The sequence below is a fragment of the Streptopelia decaocto genome, assembly GCF_964273445.1.
Source record: "Streptopelia decaocto genome assembly, chromosome: 12".
NCBI classification, from domain to species: domain Eukaryota; kingdom Metazoa; phylum Chordata; class Aves; order Columbiformes; family Columbidae; genus Streptopelia; species Streptopelia decaocto.
Genome location: NC_138667.1, coordinates 7,442,798 through 7,470,653, shown reverse-complemented (window position 1 = coordinate 7,470,653; position 27,856 = coordinate 7,442,798). Strand labels below are relative to the sequence as shown.

General features: G+C 43.5%; 2 protein-coding genes across 5 annotated transcripts; both read right to left on the bottom strand.

Moving 5' to 3' along the window:
* Positions 1 to 9: 9 nt before the first annotated feature.
* MRNIP (MRN complex interacting protein) lies at positions 10 to 4,334 on the bottom strand. Of its 2 annotated transcripts, none has more exons than XM_082063590.1 (7): positions 4,225 to 4,334; positions 4,089 to 4,148; positions 3,614 to 3,711; positions 2,325 to 2,394; positions 1,899 to 2,029; positions 1,543 to 1,630; positions 10 to 1,045 (listed from the first exon to the last, which is right to left on the bottom strand). In XM_082063590.1, exons 1-7 carry the CDS (start codon positions 4,282 to 4,284, stop codon positions 458 to 460), a joined length of 1,095 nt encoding a protein of 364 aa, XP_081919716.1. In that variant the 5' UTR covers positions 4,285 to 4,334; the 3' UTR covers positions 10 to 457. The 2 variants fall into 2 exon arrangements, with proteins under 2 accessions (XP_081919716.1, XP_081919715.1); XM_082063589.1 differs by having other exon boundaries at positions 1,528 to 1,630; positions 4,225 to 4,333.
* Positions 4,335 to 4,894: 560 nt separating this feature from the next.
* TBC1D9B (TBC1 domain family member 9B) lies at positions 4,895 to 27,344 on the bottom strand. Of its 3 annotated transcripts, XM_082063584.1 has the most exons (22): positions 27,160 to 27,344; positions 24,575 to 24,685; positions 21,776 to 21,894; positions 20,525 to 20,753; positions 19,614 to 19,872; positions 18,765 to 18,972; positions 18,427 to 18,639; positions 18,107 to 18,268; positions 17,365 to 17,515; positions 16,749 to 16,963; positions 15,888 to 16,005; positions 14,889 to 15,174; positions 14,095 to 14,224; positions 12,802 to 12,900; positions 11,905 to 11,973; positions 10,877 to 11,117; positions 10,445 to 10,510; positions 10,233 to 10,304; positions 9,771 to 9,842; positions 8,649 to 8,696; positions 8,090 to 8,196; positions 4,895 to 7,304 (listed from the first exon to the last, which is right to left on the bottom strand). In XM_082063584.1, the coding sequence occupies exons 1-22, from the start codon at positions 27,275 to 27,277 to the stop codon at positions 6,612 to 6,614; spliced, it is 3,786 nt and encodes a 1,261-aa protein (XP_081919710.1). In that variant the 5' UTR covers positions 27,278 to 27,344; the 3' UTR covers positions 4,895 to 6,611. The 3 variants fall into 3 exon arrangements, with proteins under 3 accessions (XP_081919710.1, XP_081919711.1, XP_081919712.1); XM_082063585.1 differs by lacking the exon at positions 9,771 to 9,842; XM_082063586.1 differs by lacking the exons at positions 21,776 to 21,894; positions 27,160 to 27,344.
* Positions 27,345 to 27,856: the final 512 nt, after the last annotated feature.

Sequence of the window (27,856 nt, the reverse complement as noted above, 5' to 3'; positions counted from 1 at the left end):
ACACCTTAGGGTACCATTAAGGCTATACTTCTGGTGAGAAATCAGATGCTTTGCTGGGTCAGTTGAAGCCTGCTCTGCAAGAAAGGGTTGCTATAGGAGATATAAACAAAGAGGTGGCACAGTGGAAAAGAACTGTAGTTTGTAATGGGAAATTAATCACAGAATTCAGTTGTACTGTCCAGGAATCCTTGGAGCTTTCTCCCCCTGAGCTGACCTACTTCTGGCTGATGAAGTTGGTAGACAACAGTGTAACCCTAGTACTTGCCCACTGCGATGATATTTTCCACCCTTGTACCCCTTCCCCAGACACAGCCATAGAGCAAGTAAACATTTAATAGTGCAGTTCTGTAAGGCTCACAGTAAAACCATCTTCAGGTCAAACTTGTGTCAGTATTCAACATAAAAAATACACTATAGAGGAAAAACAAGAAAGTAACAGTAAAGATGCCTGAACTTCTCAGAGATCATCATCAAACTCCTCACCTGTGCAGAAGAGGCGTTCATAGGAAACACTACTGGGCTTTGGGTTACGGAGGGTGTTTGTCCTTCTGGGGCTGTCCAAGCAGCACCTTCCTGCAGTGGTCTCCAAGACACCAGCTCCTGCCCTTACCAGTTGGCTCTGAGGTTCTTTGAACACATTCTTCTCAACTGAGTGACTGATGCTGGGCACCATGGGGCCAGGCAGTTCTGAGATGAGCTGCTCAGTGCTAGCAACGCACTTTTTAAATTCAAAACCTGTACCTTGAGGTAGAGTTCTTCCAACCTTTTCTGAGCATCTGCTGGTCATACCAGCATCTGCTGCAGTGGTGCTGTGTAGCCTCAACCTCCCACTGCCCTCCTGTGGTGACAAGGTGACCCTGGCAGCATCTTCACTATAGTTGTCAGAACATGAGAGAAATTTTTCCCACTTGGAGGGTTTGGTACAAACAATTAGGGTTTGTGTATTCTCCTCAGGCACTACAGACTCACTGACAGCAGGAACCACACTGACTCCAGAAACGTCTCCATCATCTTGAGCATGCACAGCTACTAAACATTTCTTGCGCTGTAAGAAGAAAGAGAGCTTGGTTATAAATCCAGCACCCATAGCCAAGCTGCATAGAAGCAGGCAAAAAAGGAGCATTGAGGTGCTTCAAATGCACCCAAATTCTCAGCAGCCCCCTGAGGCAGAGCTGAGGCTGATGCACTGGGTGGAACCTCTGGGCTGTGGAGACTCAGCCCAACTCCACTGGCACCCCAGGTAATCCCATAATAACCACATACTACACAGGTGCCACTGCGCCATAAAGCAAAGCAGCGTAGTTTGCACCTGTGCTGGTGGAGAATCCAGCTCAACCACTCTGCTTACACCAGCTGACACAAACCTTTCAGACAGAAACTCCTGACACAGTTTTTTCTTTTCCTCAGTCATTCAAACAGAAGAGCAGAGGAAGACTCATAAAACATCAAAATTATGATGACACGAAAGAGGTCAGGAGAAGACTGTTTTGTTTTACTGGTAGGAAGCATCTTCAGCAACTAAAATACCTCAGAGGTTTTAACCTTTTTGGCTCGGTAGGCAAGCTGGAAATCTCCATTTTCCTCTGCATACTCCTGAGCATCTCTGGAGCGGAAGCTCTTCTGCTGTTTTCTAGCCAACAAAACCATTCACAAAGAGGACAGGTTAGCTCCACAGTGATTTTTTTTCTTCCACAAATCACCACAAACATTTATAAAATGCATGGCTCTAGCAATTTGAGAAGTTTTACCCCCAAATACCAAACCCCTGCTCAGGTCAGGTTGTACATTGCAACCTGTACTTTGTTCAGCTATCAGAGGTGAGCTACCTCCCACACCTCCAAACCAAATGTCACCACTCAGGGGCAGGAATTACAGAAGAAAAAATATTCGTTCTGTACCTTTGGTCTTCCACAGTGTTGTTCCTCTGGGAACAGACCGGTTGTCTTTCTGCCTCCTCCTGCCCATCTTCCTGATCTTCACTGTCCTTGTCCAGGTATTTATTCCAGCGACTGACTTCTGCCGTTCCCTCCTACAATATCAGAGAATCACTGAAAACAGCAAAATACAGGCTTCTCATTTTTGGCATTGTCATGTATGTGCTGAATGCTTCAAATCGCAAGTCAGTTTAGCACATGTTCCTGTATTGTGTTCCCAGCATGCCCATGGGGCAGAGTTTCTGTGTACATCTCATTCTCTCTGCTGGTGCCTCTCTGATCGGACACTATTTCAGCTCTCTGAGCCCGTATAAAGCGATCACCAATTTCACTTTGATTCACCTCAGCCAGTATAGGTTGGTATTTACATCAGCTTTATAGGTATCTTACCTGCTGGACCAAACTGTCTTCATGTTGGGCTGCTCTATTTTTTCTGGCATTTACAGATTCTTCTACGCACCTAAAATAGATGTTTAAGCTAGAAGACACTTCTGTCAATTTATCATTTTCAAAACACCTAGTCATTGCACAGGGGATTGGGTGGAAAGCGTGGACAGGAACACCGGATAGGTGGCATGTCAGAGAAAAAAAAGGATTTAGAGAAAAGCAGATGTCAAATGAAGGATTTGCAAAATATATTGTCCAAATAGCTGAAAATGTCTAGTTAGGGGGTAGCCCTCATTCTCTCCATACAAATAGAGTAGCATGTTTGATACAAAGCCGCTAATCATGAAATGATAAATTCTAATTGAACATAACTAGGGATATAACAGCGTGTCTTTTGGGACAAGAGCTTAAACCCACTAATTCTATCCCAAGCAACCAAAGAAAAAGGGAAGTTATGTCACGATGTTTTGAATTGCACAATGTTTTGAGAATAGAAATAGGAACCCATTTTGATAAAGTGAACAAACAATGTGTTTTCTTCCTGAAGTTTAACCCTGAAGCACTGCACATAAACAACGAAGTTATCTAACTAGTTCTGACTGATTTCTGAAAATAACCTTGAGTGAAAAGGAAGCTGGACCAGTTCAAGACCAGTTCAGGATTCGGCAATTTATAAACAGATTTAAGGATGAAATAAACAGGAAAGTGCTACTTAGATTTTCCAGCCCAACAGGAATTACACTCAAATGCTTGAACTAAACGAGTCACCATCTCCAGTCATCTCATCAAACAGTAAATCACAAAGACCAATTAAAACAAAACAAATCCAAACCCTATTGCATACATTTTAGTGGGTAAAAACTTGACCACTACAAATTATTAATCAGCTAAAGTTGTCTGAAAAAAAATATTGTCAAAAGAAACACACCAGGACACTAAACCAAACAAATAGTTTAGTCCTATGAGGTGATGACAACAGGACAGAAACCCCTCCTGTGAGCTCAAATTACTCTGTTTTCCTGAAAATAAAGCCTACCCTGAAAATAAGCCCTAGCATGACTTTTCAGGATTTTTGAGGATGCTTGAAATACCAGCCCTACTCCAAAAATAAGCCCTAGTTACTGTTCACAAAAAAGTCAATTTAAATAGCGTCCAGGCAGCTACACATGTAAAAAAGTAAGCATCTTTTGGAGCAAAAATGAATGAAAGACTCTGTCTTATTTTCAGGGCAACAGGGTATGTAACAGGCAGCCAGTGTGTGAAGACACGCAAATAAAGATTAAACACGCTACCGATATGTCTGACCAATCGCTTCCTCTGCCTCGCCCTGCAGCAAGTTTAATTTCTGGACATGGTGTCTACAGTCCAGGCCAGACCCTTGGCCATAAATCTGAAAAAAAAAAAAAAAATTAAAATAAAAACAAGGCTTAAGGAGCAGCCAGAAGGAAACAGCACAAAGCAAGGCTTCACCCAGGTAGCACTGACACGTGAATTTTAGTGAGCACATAGGGCTGAGTGCGTGATGTCCTGTGTGGGGCTAAATGCCACGCTGAGCTCCCCACTGCCACCCCCCGGGACTCCCCACTGCCACTCCACACAGGGCTGTGTACCACCCTACAGGGCTCTGTACCACTCCACAGGGCTGTGTACCACCCTACAGGGCTCTGTACCACCCTACAGGGCTCTGTACCACTCCACAGGGCTCTGTATCACCCCCGGGGCTCCCCACTGTCAACCCCCGTGCCTCACCCCACCCCGGCCCCTCACCTTCTGCACCGCTTGCCGCTGGCCGCACACGCTGCAGCTCCACTTCCCGCTCCGCTTGGCCTAGGAGAGCACAGGGGGGTGAGTCTCGGCCCGGTCCCGGTCCCGGTCCCGGTCCCCCGGCCCTGCCCGCACCCACCTGCTGCACCTGGAAGCGGCGGCAGGAGCAGCAGCGCAGCACCCAGAACCGCTGCGCCATCCCGCCGCCGCCATGGCAACGCGCGCCTTCCGGCCACGTGACCGCCCCGCCATTCCCCGCCCCGCCCCCCGAGCTGTGACAGACGGCGGGGACGGGCCGCTCTGCAGCCTCTCCTGAGTTATTAAAAATACTCAATTAACTGGCCTGATCTGTCTTGGAACGGGAAGACTCAACGCGGCACCTCGCAGCCGATGGACCAGGAGCTGCGTTTAGCAGAAGTGACCTGCTCGCACGGGGAAAAACATCGCAGGTGTGCACCGACCTGGAGCTGCCTCAGCCTGTGTTATGGGGAAAGTAAACACACAGAGTAATAGTTGAATAAAGGAAAACAAGATTAAAAAAAAGAAGAGGAGAGAAAAGGGAGGAAAAGGGAAAGAGAGAGGAAAGGAGGAGAAGATATTTTTTAAAAAAGAAAAAATATTAAAAAAATGAACAAGAAAAAATATAAGAAGATAAAATATGACAAAGAAAAAAGAAAAAAAAAATAAGAAAGAAGATGAACAAGAAAAAAAAGATGAAAAAAGGAGGAAAGACTCCACTCACACCGAGTCCTCTCCTTCAGATAAACATCAGGGTCCATGAGCTCACAGAAAACACAAGGCAGTCAAGGTTGCCTACAAGATTCTGGTTCTTTTATTGAGTACATAACAGATAAGACAGACAAGACAGTGTAAAATCACATGTATTATTTGTACTTTTAAAAAATTACAATAAATTACTGAATAATTAGTAAAAGCCGTTTTACTAATGGCTGCTCTCCAGTGACACAGGACAGAGGAGGCAGAGGAATAAGAAACATGTACCAGCTGTGAATACGCAGAGAGAATGTCACAAGGAATTAACACTGAGTAGCACACAGAGTAGTGTTAAATGGGAACATCCAACCCAACGGGTCCTTCCCGGCCTTTCTGCTCCGAACACCAGCCCAGAGCCGCCGCAAACCTCCCCTCCAGCGCAGGGTCTGCTCACACCCAGCAGCAGCGCCGCTCGCTCCAGCCCTGCCAGGCAGACATCTGTGCACTGAGATGAATTTATCTATAGGAACAGCATTAATTCTCCTTCCTTGGAGCAGACGCCTTACTACCAGAAGGCTAACTCGTTGTTTCTTCTGGTCTCAATTGATTTTGAAGAGCAGTCACTCAGTCTCCCAGTATTTTGTCTCTAACTGGAAAGAGATCTGCTCCATTGAGGTTTCCCATAATGGGCTGATGGCAGAGGGCCACACTGCTTTGATTTTGTCCTCTTTAGGTAGAAACACCCTTCGACGTCTACTAGTTTCTCAGAGCACGTACAGTGCTAGACTCTTTGTACAAGAGATGCTCAGAAAGGACATACTGAGCAGCTGCAGGTGGCACAACACTCCTCCTGTACATCTTCCTGCCCCAAGCCTTTGTGAGGGCTGACTGATGAGTATTCTTAGGGGTCTTCCTAAAAATTGGACAGAGAAAATCCAGCAGACCAGCGTGCCACCGCCATGTAATGCTGAGACTGACTCACCAACTTCCAATTTAGGAAGATATGCCCTCATTATAATCGTCATGAGCCCACTGATTGACTTAATATTATTTCTGCACCGAGGTCAAGGAACTTGTGGCTTCCCAGACAAACTAAAAACCATGGCTTTCAAAGAATTAGAAAAGCAAATGTTAGAAAACAAGGTGTGTCTGAAAACTCCTGAATGCTAAAGGAGAAAGAACGTGATCGTACACTATGAAAATGCCAAATCACATTCTGAAAGAGACCTGCAGAGCTGAGAAATTACTCTGTTCAGACCTTAGGGTGCTGGGAGCAGCGGGGCACATCTGCATGACAGCTGCTGAGTCACAGGACAGCACTGAAGAACTCACAAGACTATTTGTAGGTCAGGGTCCTATAGCACTGGACTACGCTGCGTTAGCTCTCGGATCGGCAGCCAGAGGTGAACACGGTTTCAAGCCAGGCTGCATCTGCTGGGCGAGTTACCCAGGGACCTACAGCAAACAAGGGCAGGCAAGGAGCAGTTACTGTCTGAAATAAAACGTCATTAAAATAAAAGGTAGCAAAAGGCAGACATGCATAATTTATGGTGGTAATTCTACATGTCAGGGGCTATCGGGTTCTAATGGCTCTTGAGAATGTAAATCTGTCAGCCAGAGTAGCCAAAGAAGCACCTACATAAAACAGTCACTGTCAGAAGCCCCTTATCAATAGGAATCTATTGTAATTGTGTAGTTACTGGTCTCCAATTAAACAAAAAAATCCCAAACACAAAACAGCAAACCATCCTGCTATCCGCCACATTAACTCCCTGTTTTATCTCCCAAAGACAAATTCCTGCTTCCTTGAGTTCACCCTGACACCGAGGAAAGTTCATAGTCACTGGATGAACTGAACTGCCTCTCCACCTTCTTCTGATCCTTGATCTTTTGCAGGATATTGACCTTCTTCTCAAAGTAGTTTACGAGGGCTGTCTCTGTCAGCATAGAAGCCAAGATCTGCTCAAAGGAGATCGACCAGTCAGTATCGATGGTGCTGCCATACCTGGCAGCTGAACTGCTGCCTTCACAGCCAACCAGGACCGTGTCGTCCGCGATGTCTTCGCACTGCAGAGAGCCTGTGCTGACCATGGAGTAAGACGACATGGACATATCATCTTTGGTTTCATCATCTGATAGCAGCTGTAAAGGAGAGCTTTGTCCTTCCCCTGACCCATCTCCTAGAGTTTGGTTCTCCTGCTGTGTTTTTTCAGGCTGAGTGTCTGCGCAGGTTTTGTCCTCACAGTCAGTTTGGCGTTGCTGCTCCACTGCTGAATTCTGACTCTGTTCAGACGTTGGTGACTCCTCTTCACTCACAGGATCTTGGGTGTTGTTTGCTTTGCAGTCCTCAGACTTCCTCGTAGGCCTGTTGGAAAATTTTTTTCCAACCTCCCCGATTCGCAGAAGGAGACTGGCTACAGTGGCAATTGCATGGTAGAGCTCTTGTTCCACCGGGTCCTCACTGAACATGTTGTAAAGGGTCTTGCATAACTCTATGAATTGTTCCTTTAAAAGACAGAAAAAAACAACAACAACTATATTTCAGGCTGAAAAAAGTTGACAGTGCTAGATAAAGCAACAGGCACCATCTTGACTGACTTCTTGTTTATTTGCCTCCCCACCAAATGGCAACTGACTAGTGATTCAGAACAGTCCAATACAGACAAACTCTTCTCTGCTGCAGTGGCCAAATCGAGACACAGCAATTTAATAGTGGTGGGTTTTTTGCTGGCAGGTGAACAGAGCACTCACATATTCACATCTGAGAAAATCTGAAGTTTTCCTTCTGTCCTGCTACTCTTTTGTGGTCAGGTTGTAAGCATTTCCAAATTGGTTTAAGTAGTGCCCATCAAGGAAATTAGAGACAGAAAAGATCACACCGGTCACCAGACTCTCTTTCCTGTAACCACATTCTTTGCTCTCTGCCAAGCAGCTGTAATTCGAGGCAATGCAAAATCAAAAAAGCCAAACAAGTTTCTGTGACTGATGGCATATTTGAAACATCTTGTTCTGGAGTGAAAACATAGATGGCAGTTCTGATAGCAAAAACTGGTCTGGGAGGCAGAGAGAATCAATTACATTTCACTGGCGAAAACAGCACTTTGTCCACCTTCACTGAGGAATTAAACACAAACATGTGGACGTAGAGGCTTCAAAAGCTCACCACACCAGACCAGCAGGGCAAACTACAGGCACAGACTGAGTATGCTGGCAAAATGGCTTCACATACTGCTGAATTCCCCACTAAGCTGTCAGTCATCTCACTGGAAACCTGCACATTCACATCTTACCTGGCTCATTTTGGGGAGATCTTTGATGGTTTCTTTCTTGGACTCTTTTTCCTTGGCCCATATTCTTAGGTAGTATCTATAGTCCTGTGGACTGGTACCTTTCTCCTCTGCAAGGCAAGACCAAACCACTACTGTCAGGTGGCTAATGGTTTCAAACTTAAAAAGTCAACACTGTGCAAGCAAAAATCATGCTGGAAGCAGGTTTTACTGACAGTTCAGGAACGCATCTACCAGGAAGGCAGCATTGTTTTCTGCTGGTTTATCTGATCCAGCTCAGTAGAGCAAAAATCTTAACACTGCTGCATCAGCGTGACTTCTCATAAATGAACTCTACGAGTTGACAACTTACCAAATATGATTTACAAATGTTACAATCTTGGCACGTAAAAGAGTCAGAGCAGTAAGGCATAAGAGAGATTTATTTCCCAGCTCACATCCCACTTTACCTCTGTCCATGGGGGACACTTTGAAAGGTGTCCTTGATAGAACAACAGACAATAAACAGTTCATAATATGAGAGAGACAAGACTGGATTGTGGTCTATTTATGATGAAATTACCTTTTTCTGGACCATTCTCATTTCTCCTTCCTTTATCTTCTTGGGTTTCTAAAAAATTGTGGAATTATAAAAGAATGATTAATAACTGATTTTTCAGCAATAATCACATGAAGAACATAAGACAACTCATATACAAATTAAAATTGTAAAATAATATATTTAATGGAAGTTACATCTCACATTCCCACATAATGTTTGAAGAAGAAAACAGAATGGGGTGGAAACAAGGAGCTGAAGAGATGAACTGGATAAAAAGCCACACTGAAAAAGTGGGTTGAAGAGCTAAGGCAGAGGACAGAACTCTTAAAAGAAAGGGTGAAACACAGACATGATGGCTTAAGGAACGTGATGGCTTAAGGATGAAGACATTCGGTTATCCAAAACAAGATAATGAATGGAAAAAAACCCAAACCACTGCTAAGCATAAATGTGACTAAGAGCTACACTCACCATTATTAACTGGCTGAACTGACACTCTGAGAGTAACTTGCAGAGTCTAACTTAATGAACTTTGCTTCTGGTTCCCTACATTGTCACTAGACTATGTAGAAGTCCTGGCTCAACTCTGACTATTAAGTTAGCCACCCAGCACCAAAGAGCACAACCCCTTGTACTTACTCAGATTTCTTCTGAGCATTATTACATTTTGGTAAACATTTAGCACAATTAACATAATCTGACCTCCTATATGACAAGCCCTAAAGTTGTATTTTAAGAAATACAGTAAATTAGTGTACTAACAGTTTACTATTCAATGCCATGGATCCTTATTGTTTTAAATTAGAGGACTGTGAAGGAGACAGGTTAGCATCCACCCAGGCCAGCAACCCTAGCACTCCCCACAAGCTGCTGTGGGCATATTTTCCCCCTGCTAGTTTCTAGGGTGAGATAAAATCCACTGAAAGAAGCTGAACAAAACCTATTTTCACCAAGGTTGAAACTCAATAGGTAGAATATACCGAAAGATATCTGATTACTTATAGCACTCTATTCACAGTGAGAGCATCACGAGAGAGGAGCAGCAGCAACAACTTCAGAGCATTTAAAATAACACATTGGTGCTGGCAGATGATATCAGCGTTATAGCCATGCTCAATGCATGCACGTAATCCACGGACTGACCTTGAGACTCACAGTGCAGGCAGAAATCCAGCTCTGAGACAAAAGGAGATACTTGAGCAGCAGAAAGAGGGGCTGAGGGGACAATATCCCAGATAAAACAGAAGAAGAGGCCAGACACAGACAGACACAGAGAAGGAAACAAAAACAAGAAGAGAGGCAATGAGACTTGCATGAAAGACCTAAATCATGGTGGGAGACGGGCTGGTAAAAGCACGCGGCTCCTCAGCAGTCTGACTGTGCTTCAGAGCACGCTGTGTCCTGCATGGAATGGGCACTGAGGATTTTAAGTTCCAAACTTCTTTCCCATCATGCAGCAAATACAGTGAACTCAAACACACTGGCAATCTCAACATGCTGCCACCATGAGACCATGCCTTGCAAAAAATCACCATTCGTAGCACATGGATTTATGCTGCAACTCCTGCCTAAAACGAGAGGTAAAGGCAGCAAGTGTGGCATTACCTTCTGTTGTAACATCCTCTGTGAAATAACTCGTGGCCTCCAAAGCAGACTCTGTCTCCTCTGGATTCAGAGCTGTATTTACAGAGAAGGAAAAGTTAAGATGTCTAAGATAATTAACAGCAGTATCACAAAATTCGTGAGGCTGCTGTTTTCAACTGCATGTCAGAACAGACCATGCCCAGTAGCAGCAATATCTGACAGTGATCACTCACCGGGAGGCAGATGCAGTTTGTAAAGTACTTTGAGTTTTTCAGTAAGATCACCATGATACATCCCACCTGTGAAAACAAAAAATATAGTTAAGAAAAATAGTGCTTAGGATAAAGAATCACCCTCTGCTCACAGGCTCAAAACAGGATGAGATCAGATGCAATGAGGAAACACTAAGTGCACAAAGCCCTGCGCAGATGCAGTAAAGAAATCCACAGCAGAGCTGCATCTTGTTGATTTGCCACCTATCGTTTCCCAAAACAAGAGACTGCCCAGCAGCAAAAAGGCACCGTCTGTTCTGCCTGCGGCTGCCTGTAAGGCTGTCATTCTCCCTTCATGACAGTGCAAACATCACTATCTCCTCTTAGTTCTGCTTGGAAAAGGACAGAAACTTTTTTCTGCAATATTCCATCATCTCCCAAAGCACCACTTACTCATGCCTGTCACAAACTCCTTGAAGTTAATGAGAGAATCCCTGTTCTCATCCAGAAGCCGGAACAAACGCCCTGCTAGCACGGGCGTGTGTGCGCCGCAGGACCAGGGGGTCAAACTGATGAACAGGTCTTTGAACTGCTCCATGTCTATGCGATACTGCTCCAGGTAGGGTAAACTTTGATCTCGGCGAGCAGCGGCAGCACGGTTATTTCCCCAGTAACAGCTCATCAGATACTTTGCCTTTGGAGAGAAAGGATTAATAGGTCACATTATACTTCACTACAACAACGCACAGGAGTGGAGACTTTGTTATAACTCAAGAAGAGCATCGAGTAAGCAGAAAAGAGACATTTCAGAACACACTGTCCATCTCCCCCATTATTCCTAGCGTTACTTCACTACAAAATAATATGAAATGAAGGAAGAGACAGGGATTTCACAAAAAAGCACAAAGAACAATTTTAAGTGAAAAAATACAAAAAATACGAACTTGACTTTGAACAAAACGACACTCGGGTTTTACTATGAAGGGAATATGCAGGTTTTGGAATTAAGCCTCTCTTCCTGAGTCTACAGCACAGGGCAACTGAGCTTGCAGTAACTTTGGTAAATGCAGTTCAGTAATATCACTCTTTTAAAAATACATACATTGACAAATAGAGGCAAAGCACTTTAGTAATTTTGTCACAATTACAGAGCAAGTCAATGGCAAACACAAGAATAAAAATTGAGGTAGAGTCAATCCTAGCTCTCTGTTTTAAGTGCTACGTGACATTCCTTTACACAGACTTCATGATCTCTTTCTGAGTGTCATTCAAATACTGTGAATGTTTTTGGGCATCTTTGGAAAAAAAAGAAGAAAAATCAATGGGATAGTAATAGCGCCAGTTTCACTGGCACCATGTACAACAGAATGCCACATCTGTCTCTGGCAGGTTGGATTCAGAATCAGTCATTGCTTCCCTTTCAACTTATCTCAGTAATTGTTCTCTCCATGTTGGAACACTAACTCACTCTAACTTCTTACCTTGAACACCACATACAGCTCTTCCAGTTCTTCAATAGAGAAACCAATGTCACTAGACACAGCTCGGACCTACAATTTAGGGAGAAGACAGAGTGAACAATTTATTTCAAAGCTAGAAAAATTAAATATGGCTCACTGAACAATCTGTGTAGCACAGAGGAGAAGAAAATACGTTCAAGGAGATATTACGCAGGATGGGAGAGAAAACAAGCATTCCACTATCACCCATTGCTGTGGATTACAGGTCAGGAAGACAGTTTCTGGTCAAGCAGAAACCACTGACATTTTGAGCAGCTAGAAAAAATGACTGAGCTTATCTCCTGTTTGCTCAGACCTGACTCTGCAGATTGTGTTGCCCCCCCGTCTTGTTTTTATCTTCAGATGTTTGACTCAGATGCTTGAAAAGCAACAGGGAAAGAAACATGTGGATGAGGTTCTCCACCTAGGATGTACGAGGTAACTGCAATAGATGTGGATACTCCCCTTTGGCCATGAACCCTTCTGTAAGATTCCCTAATGCGCCAGCATACTCTCTAAATGGCAGGGAAATAACTACCTGCTAGCCAGCTTTTCTCAAAGATTCCAGGCAAGCAGTAAAACTGATAGTGCCAAGCTGTGGAGACTGCTGCAAGACCTACAAGTGGTTTTTATCTCCCTTCATACCAAATAACTAATTTGATCATGCCGTTCAATCCATTTTATTAAAGAGAACCACGGGAAGAAGGCAACTAAAAATCCATTATTCCAGCCAGTAAAACCATTTTTTTCACATTAACTGCAATTATCTAGGTCACTTAAAACTGAGTCCGCTACAGGGCAAACTTTCTAGATGCTTACAGCAAAACACATTCCATTAATATGCCATTTGGTAGCTCATTCAATCTGAGCTTCACGTACCACACTCTTCTTGGCTGTATCCTCCAGAGACTGGATCACTTTCAGCCTTTGTTTAAAACGCATTTGTTCAATGTCATCTGCCTTCAGATTGCTGAATTTCTACAAGAAAGGAAGCAGACCAGGTCAACATCACCTCCTAAAGAACGAACAAACCCTGTTTCAATTACATGTTCTTTAACAAGTATACTCTCCCCTCAGAGATGATCTAAAACCCCTAGGAGGCTTTTACCAGCAGCAAGATGATGAGAAAAAACTTGAGCTCTATTCCCTATTCACCCCTGTTCTGCAAGAGAAGTCATTCAGAATTCATGAGAAATTCAGCATCAGAGGTTTCTAAAGAACAGCTGAAAAAGCATCTGTCAGGACTGACAGAAATCCAGATCCCGTACTGTGGCAGAGATAAGAGAACAGACAGGTTGTCATTCCCCGCAGCCCTGTTTTCTTCTAGGACCCATATGAGATTCAGCTACAAACACCAAAGTTAACGGGCTTTTCTACTGCCTTGGTCAGACAAGTGAGATTAATTTGTGACATTCTTTTTTTTTTTTTTTTTAAAAAAAAGGAACAAATAGAGATGGTAGATTTGAAGAAACAAAAAAAATACCTAGCTAAATGAGAGCTGCCTGACTGTAAGCAGCTGGAAGGGGACCAGATGGAGAACGGTAGATAAAAAGGGAAATGAATCCACAGTTACCACAGCATAGCAAAGAACTGTCAAACACCAGTTCTCTTGCCTGTGTTCTTTCCACCATTCGGACACACATTTTTAATGAGTTTTTTCTCATGATGAATAATGAGGTACACCTCCACCACTGCAGAGGTATTTCAACAGCACCGGCACCATTCTCAGGTCACCTTTCTGTTAATATAATGTGGAACCCAGAACAGGGCTCCTGTGCACAGGAACTGGGATGCTTCCACTTTCCTGCACAATTTTTACCTCACAATTTTTACCTCAATTTCTCTCCCCAACTCTCTAGCAGTAACAATCCTCACATACAAGTAACAATAGAGACTTTTTTTGGCAAAGCAGGAAGAAATCTCTGCTCCATGATTTTTACTAATTTGTAGTCCTCATTTTAGACGCCACTGGTGTTGGGGAGACTCTTCATAATCCACGACAGACAACAGAGTTATGCTCTACTCACACCGAAAAGGAGGATTAACGGCTTGGGCTTGCACTCCATGAGCACCTCAAGCTATGAACACTGTTCAAATTCTGGTTGCACAAAGTATAAAACTGGATGTCAGTAGAGAAAAATCTCTTGGGTGAAAACTAAGCCAGAATCTTACCTCATAGGATGTTTTGATGAGCTCAAAGATGTCGATTTCAAGTGGCGGGTCATCTCCACTTGTCAATAAGGCGTGCAAGTGGGGAATAGGGGGAGAGACGCTCTGTCTGTTAACTACGTTGTCCAAATATCTGTGGGGAAGAAACAGAAGAGATGCAAGACTCCAGGATTAGTGTCCAAGAAAAGAAGTAATAACCTAAATGCATCATTTGGAACTTCTTTGTAACATTAATCTAAACAGGAAGGAAAATTTATTTTTTCCCAGCTAGCCTGCAGTGCTACCCTCAATGTACCTGAAGTAAAGCTGATTTTCACCCTAGTTTTGGGGTCTCTACTCTTTTTAAAGTGGGTTTCTAGTAGTAAGCTGAAGACCTTGGTATGCATAGGAGAGATTCACATTTCAAACAAGAAAATCTTACATTTACTAGACTTGGGAGATATCTGCTTGATAAAGCTTTATGTTTCTATAATACAGGGCAATTCCTGCCAGGATTTAACAGTAGATCAGAATTCTGTGAATTTCAGAGGAGCAACCCTTTGGAGTTCAAATTCAAACTGAGAAGCAGGAATGCATGATGCTGCAAAGCAAACAATTCCAGAAACATGGGATTCCTCCATACTTGAGCCAAAAACTAATGTCAGCTGTTGCAGAAAGCAACAGCAAACCCCTCTGGAGCTCAAGTTTCGTCCTAGAGTGTTATCTGTGACCTGTTCAGTAATGGAATTAAGTAGAAAGAGATGATGGCTAAATGGTACTGCTACTACTCAGTTACAAATAAGAACAATGAATGGTACCTGCCCAGAATAGTCATGGCTTCACCTTCATCAGAGCACTGTAACAGCTTCTCCATGTTAGCATCAAGTATGGCCAATGACACCTGCAAGATAAACTTGATTCCCTCATAGAAAAAACAGTCGACAATGACCACAGCACTCTCAAAGGGCATGACACTGAGAAAGAGAGTGAGAAACCAGGAAAGGGATATGGTGGAAATCACTCCCAGGTCCTGCATCTTTTCTGCCAGCTGTGGAAGATATTCTCGTGTGAGTTCTTCAAAGATGCCTTGGTCCACTAATGCACCTGGGAAGACAAACAAAACCAACAGTAGAACTCAAATTGGTGGTAGCAGGGTACTATACTCAAGCTAATAAATGATTAAACAAAATAGCGTGAGTTCACTTTAATTTCATATAAGCCTCTTAACATCAGAACTAAAATCAACACTTTTATTTAGATTGGTTCCCTGTTCTCATTAAAAATAATGTACCTAGACAGAGACTATTCCTATACTGCAGAGCATGCAGCAAGACAGTCTCTCATTGATCTCTGCATTTTCCCTAAAATGAGGGGTAGAAGATTACTGATAAAGTATTTACATCAAACTATACTGTGTTACAGAGACGAACTTTAAAAGCCCATTAAGCAGTGCTTTCACTAACCTTTCCTGGAAGTCTAGTCCAAATATTTAACACATCATTCAGATGGGTAAAAAATAACCAAATTACTTTTCTTCTAGGTATGCTTCCTTACTGCTAATGGTCCCTCTTGATACCATTTTTAGTGACTTCAACTTCCTTGTCACTACAAGGTAGTACTACTACCTTGGCAGTCTGTAGTGTCTCTTCCTATGTCTCCATCACATACCTCTAACTTTAAAGGGAACAGGGTTGTGCTTCATAATCTTTAAAATCCATTATATTTCATTCATTCTGAACAATGAAACGTTCCTGAGAGATCCTGGTGGAACTGCAGCTGAAAATCCAGGCTCCAGCATGAATTTGACAAAGACTCACCCACTACTCTGGTGTTGTAGTAATCTGGTAACATCCGCTCACATAAAGCCACTAGGAGCCAGAAAGCCTCCTCCTCATTGCAGTACAGCAGCAGTACTGACGTGACAATGTTCATGGCCTACAAGCCGGCAGAGTTAGATAGGCAGACATAGGAGAGAAACATGAAGATGTTCATGACTCTGTCATTACAGACCAGCTAAACTTTAAAAGCTTGATAACAGCAAAACTGTCACTAAGAGTCACATCTATTTCCAGCTTTTACTGGTATCTGAGTCAACAGATGACCTTGAGCCAATTTACCTTCCTGTTTCAGTTCCTCTGTGAGGCAGCAAATAATACAGCAACTTTTTGCAAGCACTGATTAACCAATGTGACTAAGTATAATATTCAAACTTTTCATAAAAAGCTTTGTAACAATTTGGTCATAACAGAGGAACATAATGAGGACGTCTTATACCAGAGCAATACACAAAATGAATCTGAATTTCCACTGAGTTGTTTCACAAACCAGCAACTGGCTTCATTTTCAATGTACTGCCCATGTGCATCATCACCTACTCCATTTAATTGCTCTTTTTAACGAAACCAGAAGACAGTTTTGCTCAACCAGGGAAAGCTCCACAAGGAAAAAGTAGTAAAAGACCCTGTCATTAACCCTAACAGAAATGTGCAAAGTCTATTTAAATGCTCTACCAAAAGATACTTAAGAGATCTTGCAACACAACAACTTCTTTCCTACTCTCACACCACCACAGGGAAAGCATGGAGGAAAAGTCTGAAACTAAACAAAAAACTGCAGAAAAAGCCCAAGTCAATCATGGTCACCGTGTAGGGCTAACAAGTCTAAGACTTCTTTCTTACCTGACAGTACCCAATTGTTGGATTTCTGAATGCATAAGCTGTTAAGACTCTCCGGAGGGCAGCAATTCCCAACTCATTCTGGAAGGCAGGATGTTCCGGCATAGAACGGTGCAGATCTCTCTCAATTTCCTCTGTAGCAAGATTGTACTTTCCCATTGACTTTTCCACAAGATCTGCATAGTAACCAGGATGAGTCACCATCTCATTCCAAGCCCCTGTAATGACAAACAAATAGTGCTTCACCTCTTGAGCTTTGGAGTACAGATCTTCTACCTGCAGTTTCAGTGAGGAGGCAGCCAGGAAGCACTACATAAACTCATCAAGTACAAATAGCTATGAAAGTGTAGTAACATTCTCATTCTTAAATCATCATGTTAGAGCCTAGGTCCCAACACTGAAATGCAAATGAGGCCAAAGAGCCATTACGCTCATGAAGAAAGTTGTATCAGGAATGTGATCACTACATTTTTGGCAAAAACACCATGAAGTGTCATCCAGGTGGAGTTAGTGTGTGGTTAATTTCTTCTGAAATAAGCTAAGATTTAGAGCTTTTCATGTGAGATGTAAGGAAAGCTTATTCCTGCTAGCTGTTAAAGTATCCTGCACAACCTCCTACCTGAGAAAAGGAGCCACAGCTCTCCACGAAGATTCTCTGGGATTCCTTTTTGCACCAGCTCCCTAGTCTTGGCAGTGCGATACATACACATCCCTCGCCCGTATTCAAAGAAATGAATGTTCCAAGACTCTTCTTTCATCTTCTCCTTTGCCTTCACAGGAACAAATATGGCCATTTTAGCAGATTAATGCATTTTTATGTTTATAGGACAGGTGATTTCTGAGTATACTCAGGCCTACACAAGAGAAATGCATTGTGACATTTAAAGCCTTTCTTCTTCCTGCTGAATGCTAATCTACACCATTCCGAATCAGTTCTGACCTTGCTTAAACTCAAGTCTTTACAATGCTAACATGGGCTATGCAATGGCATTACAACTTGCAAATCTCTACAAAAATTCAAGTAGAACCATGGTCTAAGATGATTAACTAAGAAGCAGAGATAGCAGTTCTCTGCTTCCTTGATCTGAAGAAAAGCAGTTCTTCACAGGCATGAATTTACATCCTAGAAACACAGTAACACTCATTTCTCAGCCTCTAGTCAAGTATCTCAGGTATCTCAGTACTGATAAAGTAAACTGATGGTCAGGTTACATCCATGCAGCCCTGTCACTGTGAGAGACACAGCAGTGATATTGCAGGACTGAGCAGGGATAAAATGCATTGTCAGTCTCAGAGCAGGACAGGAAATCTGTAACATACAGCAAACTATTTATAGTTAGTTAAGTTAGAATATTATTTACTCCTTTGGGTCCCAAGAGCTCCTCGGAATTTCTTCTGAAGAGTTTGAGTAGTCCCTGCGAGGCTGTTGGCACTTCCCCAGCACAGAAGTTGACAGGTCGGTTGCTGAGAGCAGCCGTGGGACTAACTGCAAGCGGGCTGCTGGAGGGCAACTCTGGAACCTCCTGAGGACAGAACATGAAGCATCTCAGCTCAGGCAGCCTCCTCTGCTAATTGTCTAACAAACAGACATCATTTGCTGGTGACGAGCACTGCTACCACACCACAAGGAACATTATTCTGAAAAGCAGACAAATGCTCCTCCCAGCTATTTCCTTAGTACCTCGCAACCAGGATCAGCCAAATTCCACTTCCACTCCCTGTCACTGCCGCACGGTTTCTTGGATGGCGTTCTCTGCAAGAAGTCAGAGATTCTCTGTACCAAGAAATCTCGGTCTTTCAGATTGGCAAAGAAGAAGGTCATTTTACTTCTAGTGCTGATGGACAGAGGGCTGGGCAAGACACTGGAACTATCTGCTTTCTCAACTATTGTCACCTAGAAGACAAAGACAAGGGCCATTTGGATCTAGCAGATACTCCATTATCTATAAAGCACCTCACAAAAGCGAGAAGTACACAAAAAAGGTCTGTAGTCTTAACACAGAGCTAAGAAATCCCCACCTCCCTGAGAGGAATGATGAGATGACACGCTTCCTCTGCCTTGCTGGCAAAACAGATGTAATTGTTGGAAACAAACATCTGGCCAGGAATATGCATCTTGTTGAACGGTGTCCACAAGGTACAGTCTGTGTGTCCATCCAGGCATTCGTCCTTGGGCAACCGGAAAGTAGCACGGTAGCACTCATTTTTGGCTCGAGCATCCAGGTCTCTGAGGAAAAGTAAAGAGTGGTTCCCAGAGGTTTTTCCTCACTTGAAAAAGCCACTCAAACTCTAATGTTAAGTGTTTGTTCCAATCACAACCTTCAGACTGTGCTGTGTATTCTTAGCATTCATTTCTCTAACTGAGGTGCCACCCCTTATCTGACTCCTTTTTCAGCCTTCAGACATGCTTCACTGACAAGGTATGTCCTGCAATACAAGATAAAATATGCAAATGCATCTGCAAAACTTAAACGTTACATCAGATTCTGAAACTGCAGAGAACAGTCCCCAGTGGGAGGACTTATTACAATACAAATGTATATGACTTTTTACAAATCTTCAACTTCAGACAAAGGGGCTGATGTCATTTTCTTCTTTCACTTTTTTTTTCAAACAGGATTTTCAACAGTTTCTAGTTGAAAATTCCTTCTGACAGCACCTAGTCATGCATGAGAAAGACACGAGAGTGTGTGTGAACTCAGCACCAATTTGGGACAGGAAAAAGAACAGGCAGAGGGCTAACAACTGAAGTAAGTGATGCAGCTCCTGGAGTGAGAAAACCCTAGTGGCACCTGGGAGCTACACAGTAACACAGGTTTATTATTACAATCCCATGTTATCTGTCTTCTCATTGCTGGAAACATATACCTTTTTAATGCAGAGATGTTCTTAAGAGGCTTCCTGGGCTTTGGGAGGGACTTGTCCTGTAGGAAGCTCTCATTATCCAACAACTGCCGCATAGCAATGTTAGCCAACTGCTCCATCAGCTTGAATGTCTCGTTGATGTTGAGAAACATGGAAAAATAAAGTTCATTGTCCCTTGTGCTTACTTTAATGCACTCAGGGAACAGCAGTGTAGCATTTTTTTCCAGCTGGGTTACATCCACCCACTGGATCACCAATGTAACTGGGAAAAAAAAAGTTAAAAAAATACTATTACAATTTGAAGCAAAACAACAAGCAATTATAAATGAAGCTCAAGCAGCAAGTAAGCTCTCAGTGTAGCAGCAATTCTCCCTTCTTACACATGGACAATTATTTTCTTCATACTTTCACACTGTTCTCTAAAAATACTGGAAATAATCTTTGGGATTAACTAGACTAGAAATAATGCAGTTCCAAAAGGACCATCTCCCAGGCAGTAAATGCTTTCAACTACGATTACTCAAGTTTTCTCTCTCTTCCTTCCTTCCTTCCTTCTCTCTCTTTCTTTCTCTCTTTCTAGCAAATTCAAGCTTTGTAAATACTGGGTCCTGGTGGTGATTCCAAATAAAACTCACCAAAGTCAAAATATTCTTTGGTTCTCTAATTCAGTTGAAGTAAAACTTAAGGTGTACTTGTACAACTTGAGAAATGTTTTGAAAAATGACTCAGCCGTTCAGTCTAAACACCACTGAGCTGCCTGAGTGCAAAGACTGATCTATGCACTGAGCTACAGTTCAAAGGACTCCTAAAAGGAAGAAAACCTGACAGCTTAAAAAAAGGTCACACAAAAGATCAACTGCATCAAAACAATCATGGGAAGTGGCAGAAAAACAACATGCAGGCTTATAACTCACCCTCTTTGCCCAGCAAGAAGGAGTAGAAACAGAGGTGATTGACAGTGAGGTACAGCCAACCCTGCCTGGGCACACGTCCCTTCCAATAGCTGCAGGAATAGTAATTGACCAACTTCTCCACCTCGGGCATCCCAAACTGCTTCCGCATCTTCAGTTCAGCCTCTTTGAATTTACCTGGATCCTCTTCCCCCTGGGGCTGCTCATTCTTGTTCTCTTCAGCAATAATTCCCTGAAAGGACATGGGAGGTTAGAGAGAAGAAATGGAAGGGAATATGCCTGCTGACAAACATAATATACAGCAAAAGGTCATAGCAGCAATCTGGGAAGACAGAAAAAAGAAATATGACACAGCAGTTATCATTTCCCCTGTCATGTTAGAAGAAATAGTAAAGACATAGAATGAGCAGTCAGATAGTCTGGGAGTCTATGATCTGGGATCTGCTCCCGAGCACAGGCAGCAAGCATTCGCGTTTAACGTTCGACTGAGTTTCTCATGGTTGGGGACTGGGAACACTTTGAACACCCTGCAGGAAAACTGAAGTCTGTTTTCACTTGCAAATGTCCTTCTTCAACAGGAAAAAGATCATCTGCCAGGAAAGGCAGAACTTCACAGTCTGACAGATCTTGATTAGCCAGAAGGAAGAACACATGACCACCATCTCTCTTAGACACACACACAGAAAATACAGAGAATCTGACCCTGTATTTACAAGTTTCTACCCTGGAGAACTTGTAGACTTGGAATCTGAATGTGCTAACTGCACAGCAAGCAGAGGCACCCGTCTGCACAGCAGGAGCCGGTGTGCGGTTCCTTATAGCCAGAGGAGATGGCTCCCAGACCATCGTGGCGTGGCAAGTACACTGCTCGCAAACTAGAATTCTCTCTCCCATATTTGTTGCTAGATGAACCCTCGTTTATAATAACATTCTGTCTGCCTCAGAGGTGTAATGTGCAAGGATTTTAAAGAGGCATTGTATTTTACTTAGTAGGAGCACCTAAGCAGGCTCTTCCTTGAGATCTGCTGCTCATAAACCTTCACCCCCAAAATACATTTGGCCAGTGTTATGACTCTAACGTGATGCTGGTAATACTGTGTGCAGTTCATGATGTACGTGTGTCTGAAAAGGGAGGAGAGAGAAGTCCTGCAATAGAGCTCTTGCTTCCTCCCTCCCACAAGTAAAAAAAGTCCTAAAACCACCTCCCCATTCCTTCTCAGGATCTGCAAGTCTTCAGAGAAATGTGTCGCTTACATGGATTTTGCCCTTGACAAAGGTGGTGATATCTTCCTCGTTATCAAAGATGGACAGAGTCTGCAGTAAGTTATTCTCCAGCCATTCCCAATGCTTTGTGATCTCTTTACGAGATGATCCTAATTGAAGGGGTCAAAGATTATGAGAAGAGCAAAGTAAAAAGACATCAGAACAAGTTAACAGCACGAAACTAATAATTACCAAAGAGTGATCAGGACACATGAAATACAGCAACTGTCCACAGGTCAAGGTTATTTGATGTACACCAACATTATGTTTCTCATTAAATGTCTCCACTGCCACCAGGGATAATCAGCACACTGCCAATACATCATCCTAGTGCACACCAAACGCAGCTTTTTTCCCAGACAAAAAGCATTCTCATGTTCCAGACAAGAAGTACTTTTTTTAATTCGTGGTATACTAGGATAAAAATAATGAACTTTCAGAAGAACCTTGAAATTTCAAAACAACTGAAGTTTTTACATTTACAAAAAGGCTGCACTTTTGATGAGCAATGGTCAGCAGAAAGCATACAATTGCAAAAAAAAAGCAACCAAAATATTCATGTCAGAAAGTTGTTTGCTTTCTTAAATACAAATATTTCAGCACAACTTTTATCTGTCAGTTGTCTTCAACTATAAAATCCACAAGAGTTCACAAAGGATACGCTTCACTGTGTAACCAATTTAAAGAACTTTTCTATAGAACGTTGCTTTACTTAGTTGCCATGACTTATTTCAAAGATCTGTGTTTACTAAAATATTTCTCTCTGTCAATGGGTATTGCTATATTCTCTTGAACACAAATGCAGAAGTAGTTTTTAAAAAATAACTAATTTTTTTTCTAACAAGATAAGAAACAGTGTTAAATGCCGACAAAAAGAAATCAGTTTAAATGCAAGTCAAAGACATCTGCAAGTTTCTTTTTGCCAAATTCCAGTAAATATGTCTCCTGAAGTTTCATACAAGAGCAGCAGGATATCTAAACTGTTAACAGCATGCCTCCCGCTCCTCGATTTCTCTGCGAGTACATTAGACCCCTCAGTGTGTTTAATGATGGCAATGAAGAAAGCAGCAGACAACACAAACAGCTCCCTAAAGCTATTGCTCTACCTGACTTTTCTTTTTCAAGAGGCAGCTTCAGCAATGAAATAGTCTTCATGTATTTGTAGCTGGACACCTAACCATACAACGCAGTGCCAGCTAATCTGTGGTTTCATAAGCAAAAATAACTCCAGGACCTGAAACCAAAAACTAGAAGCAAGTAAGCTGTCTTGTCTCAAAGGACTGCAGGCTATGAATCTGAGTTCATGTGTACAGCCCAATGGATCAGACATTTCTTTTGCTTCTCTGTATAAATTTACTTGACATCTATCCTAGCTAAATGGCAACATTTTAAAAGCATAAACGATTTTGAGTAATACTAAATGGCTTATTTTAAGGGCACAATTATCAGTCATAAGATGCTTTCGTCATGCAAAAAACCCACAGGTCCAGCAACAATGGCAGGGGAATAAAATTTGTGTTCTGCTTGGTTATGTGAGCTGCATCTCTCACCAAGTGAGAGCATATTGCTAAAATAAGCCAGGCCTCAACAACTGATGTCTTTCTAAGATCAACATCAGAATGACACACACAAAGGAGTAAAACTCTGCAGTTCTAAATTTACCAAACTCCATTTAGTTGTTATATAGCCCAACCCATTGACCATGCTGCATTTCTTAAAAGTAACTGAGGCATAGAGGATATCAACTACAGCACTCCTGAAATTGTACAAAAATAACACATTCACTGAGTTTCAATATACTATAAAATTTCAGATTTGCAGCACATGAGGCCACTAAATATTCTGCTTTTTTTCCATGCAGTTTCTGCTGCCATTTTGTTTTCTTCCTTCTTCTCTGCATCTTCTCTCCTCAAATGGGAAACTGAGTTTCTGTGAAATGCTGCAATTTTTAAACCTCTCTTCTACAGAATTTAAGTAGCTCTGCAAGGGGGAGTATTGTGTCGGTTGCCCGGGGAGAAGATGAGAACAGGGAGAACAAGTCATCAACATTTGTGGGCTTAGCAAATGATTACTTCATGCTCAGATTTTACATCTCAACCACAAAGTGAGAAGTGAAGATTCTTATTACAAAGTCAGTCTATAAATATTTCTGAAGATATTTTCTTTTCAGCAACCAGTAGGACTTCAAGCCTTAATCAAAGTTCACCACCAGATACTGCAAGGTTGTACCATAGTTTTCTAACACAGCAGTTACACTTCTCAAGTAAAAGAGGCCAAGGATACTTGATGTATTAAAAAAATATTCTTGTAATATATTCTACAATCTAGTGTATTTATACATCTATTACAAGCCAAAAATAGCAGAAAAAAATAAACTGGATCAAGATAGTAAAGAGATTCCCTTAAGAGTGTTTGGCACCTTGAATGACCTTACGTGCTCCCATCTTGTACCGTGCTCCTGGTAAGCAGGTTTTGGCACAACACTCGTCATCCCACAGCAACCCCATCATCACAGTTTTATTCTCTGAACAATCGCACTATGACCTTGCAAACCAACACATCTTGGAAGAAAGTAAACTTCTAACAGCTGCAGAAACTGCAGTTCAGTTTCTAAACTACAGTTTATACAACACTGAGTTTTGTTGTTTCTGGCATCTTCCACTATTCTACCAGAAGCTCTAGAAAGTTTCCTGAGCTGTCATGGATACTTCTACATGGGATAACTGATCACCTGAACCAGACAATGGAGTAAAACAAATCCAGCCCCTGACAAGTCACATCAATACGTACCACACGCCACTGCCCAATACACTTGAGAGTCCTGAGTCTGGTGCAGAATACGGTATGGGGCAACTCGGGCACTAGAATCCAAAACCACGTCTAACGTTCCCACAAGAAGACCTAGGAGGCAAAGAAATTAAAACACTGTAACACCAACATGGAGAATTGGGTTAAACAAAAATACAGGGTCAACACTACAAGAAAACACAGATTTCGCATGATATATGCTGTGACGGATGAACAAGTGCACTTGGTTGAGAGAATATCAAAGCTGAACACACTGTCACTGCAAGGAAATTCCCCAGACACCAACTACAACCAATCCCACTTGTAACGGATAAAGTTCAGATGGCAACTGCATGTCTGCTAAACTTCGTTATAATGCATCACCTTTCTAGGAGTCTTCTAAAAAATGTGAAATGTATTATTCTCTGTGGGCTTTCTGTTGCTAATAGTGATTTTTAAACCTACGAAACTAAAACAGAGAAGAGCTTTCAATACTGTGTCTTTCAGCATCACCTATGCAAACAGTAGGTAAGAGAACTCATCCAAAATGAAGCAAATGGCTCTAGAAAAACTGGTACTCCCAGGTTGCAGTGATGTTTCTAGAAGTACTTCAATTAAACAAAGAAAGAAGGCAGAGAATCAAAATTTGATAATACATAAGTTAAAATATTTTTGATATATTAAATTAAAAAGTAGGCACTTCCAGAATAAATGCTGACAGCCACCAGACTTTGTAAAGTATACCCACTTATCTCAATTAGTCTATTTACTATGCAAATCAAATATCTAAGATGACACTTTGCTCTGTTATTCTAGATAATGTTCTATGAGCAACTTTAATGCAAATTAAGTTTGCAGCATTCTCATGGTTAAGAGTTTTCTAACATTAGAACCCGGAGAGGGAGCCTGGCTGCTCCTCGGGACCACTCTTTGGGAGGCCCTGGGTTCCCTGTGGTTTGGGCAAGTCTGAGCAAACTGTACCCCTTGATATCTCACTCATTATCACGAAACATGCTACTTCCTCCCCTTTATCTCTCTTGGCTGCCCAAAAGGAAGTAACACATTAGGAATACACCACTGAACATGCTTCAAGGGAAGCACCATCCACAGCAAGCTCATTAGTAATCCTTAAAACAAATACATATGTATTCAGCACAGTCGGGTCTCAGTTTCGGCTCCACATTTCTTCTGTATAGTTTTAGGCAGAATACAGATTTAAAAGTCATTCTGAACACTTCCTATAACAATCCTGAATGTGTCACATATTGACATATGGACTGGTAACACGAGATGTTAAGAACCTGAGTATGACAGCAACTTAAACACCTTTGCAGCTTGGCTGAATATTTGCGTTCTAACTCTAACTCTAAAATGCCAGTTTGTTCAGCTCCTTAAGGATGACACGTGGCTTTTAATACATAGGAGCTCTGAAGAAAGAGCTAAACTAGCTCAAGAAGTAAATAGGCACAAAGTTTCAAACATTGACTTGATCAGATATTTCCAGAGTAGCACCATGTGTCGCTTCTTCTTGCAAAAACCTGGGAAATTCCAGAATGCGATTACATATCTACAGCAAAATTACACAAGTTAGGTTACATAAAACAGGGTAATCCAAAATAATTTTAAATATTGTGAAGAGATGACACATGGTAACAATGGTTATCAGCTGCGTCATTTCTGTAGTTAGTGTATTTGGTTAATGGGGCTAATACATGAAACTGGTTGTGCATAAACCACAGATGTAAAAAGCACATTTTTTATTATTCACATAACTGTGTCAGCATTTTGCACACAAATGGGGCATTTTAAAAGCGAGGGGATTTTCTGCTGTTGCTAACACTGTGCCTTGGTAACAGTTAGGTTATTAACAGTTTTATCACCAAACACGGCTATCAGGCATTCGCACACACGGGCAGTTTTCACTGCGCTGCACCAACACAACTTCGCCCCCAGCCCAAGCACAGCAGAATTTTCATACGGGCATTAATTAAAAACTACGCCTTACTTTCATCCTCTAAATCCTGAAAAAGCACACCAAAGATACAAAGAGAACACCTCAGTAATTCAAAGCAACACGAGTATGACAAAGAAGCCATTTTTGACAAGGGAAGAAGACCATCCCGGCCGCCCCCCCCCGCAGTTTTGTCCCCCCTGCGCAGCAGCGCGGCCGGGCAGCCGGAGCCCCGCACACGCCCCGCTGCTCGCGGACCCCGCCGGGCGGCAGCGGGCGCGGCCCAGGGCTCCCGAGCTGCGGGGGGCGCGGGCACCGGCCCGAGCGCGGACGGACGGGGGGAGGCGCGGACACCTCTGCGGGTGCCGCGGCAACGGCCGGGGCTCTGCGGGGCTCACACCCCGGAGGGGAAGCGACGGGAACGGCAGAACGGGCTCAGCCCAGCCGGCGGGGCCTGCACCCCCGGGCCCCCCAGCTCCAGCCCCGCACCGAGGCGAGCGGCTCCTTGCCCCGCCCTGACAGGACCCGCGCCGCCGTCCTGGGGCGGCCCCTCAGCCCCCCTGGGCCCGGCTCGGCCCTGCGGGGAGGCGGCAGCGGCCCCGAGCCGGAGCCTCCCCCCAGCCCCGCGGCGCCTCACCCGTGAGGCCGCCCCCTTTGCCGTGTCCCCGCCGGCGCTGCAGCAAGAAGAAGGGGTTGGCCCGCTCCGTGACCCACAGCGCGCCGGCCAGCAGCACCTCCTCGGGCCCCAGCCACATCGCGGCGGAGCGGAGGGGAGCGGAGCGGCTCGGCGGGGCTGGGCCGGGCCCGGCCGGAGCGCGGAGGCGGTGCCGGGGGAGCGGCCGGGCCGCGCCGGCGGGTCACGGGGCCGCGCCGGTGGCCATGGCGCCCCCTGGCGGCCCGGCGCCCTCACGGCAGCGGGAGCGGGGGCCGCGGCTCCGCAGGGCGGAGGTTGCGGGTTCCAGCCCAGGTTGTGGGTTCGAGCCCCGCTCTCCGGAGTGCGGCCGGTGCCAGCTCCGTGTCGCGGGGGGCAGTGGTGGTTCACCCCACGCTCTGCAGAGCCGGTCCCCTCTCGGTGGCTGGCGTGCTGCAGAAGGCGTTTACCGTGTGCTCAGCTTCCACTGAAAAGACCTTAATATGGTGACTCTAATTCAATGAGAGCAATGTGCTCATATAGTAAAAAATCAACCGGATGACAATCTGTGCAATCTCATGGGACCTACTGAAGCTGCCATTAACAAGTCAGACTACTTAAATGCTCCTTCCCATTTTACACGCCCTAATTTATTGGCAGGGAGCTCTCAGTGCACCATTGCAGGGGGCTACAGCCTCCTCTG

Bases quoted from the DNA above. Each gene is read 5' to 3' on its own strand.
- MRNIP (XM_082063589.1), bottom strand. From the start codon at position 4,284: ATGGCGCAGCGGTTCTGGGTGCTGCGCTGCTGCTCCTGCCGCCGCTTC. The intron at 1,631-1,898 runs GTACAGAACGAA...TTTGTTGGCTAG, and splicing joins AACACTGTGGAAGACCAAAG to AAAACAGCAGAAGAGCTTCC. The intron at 1,046-1,527 runs GTATTTTAGTTG...TTCTTCTTACAG, and splicing joins AAAAGGTTAAAACCTCTGAG to CGCAAGAAATGTTTAGTAGC.
- TBC1D9B (XM_082063584.1), bottom strand. From the start codon at position 27,277: ATGTGGCTGGGGCCCGAGGAGGTGCTGCTGGCCGGCGCGCTGTGGGTC. The intron at 8,197-8,648 runs GTAATTTCATCA...CTTGCCTTGCAG, and splicing joins TGAGAATGGTCCAGAAAAAG to AGGAGAAAGGTACCAGTCCA. The intron at 7,305-8,089 runs GTAAGATGTGAA...TGTCTTTTAAAG, and splicing joins ATCTCCCCAAAATGAGCCAG to GAACAATTCATAGAGTTATG.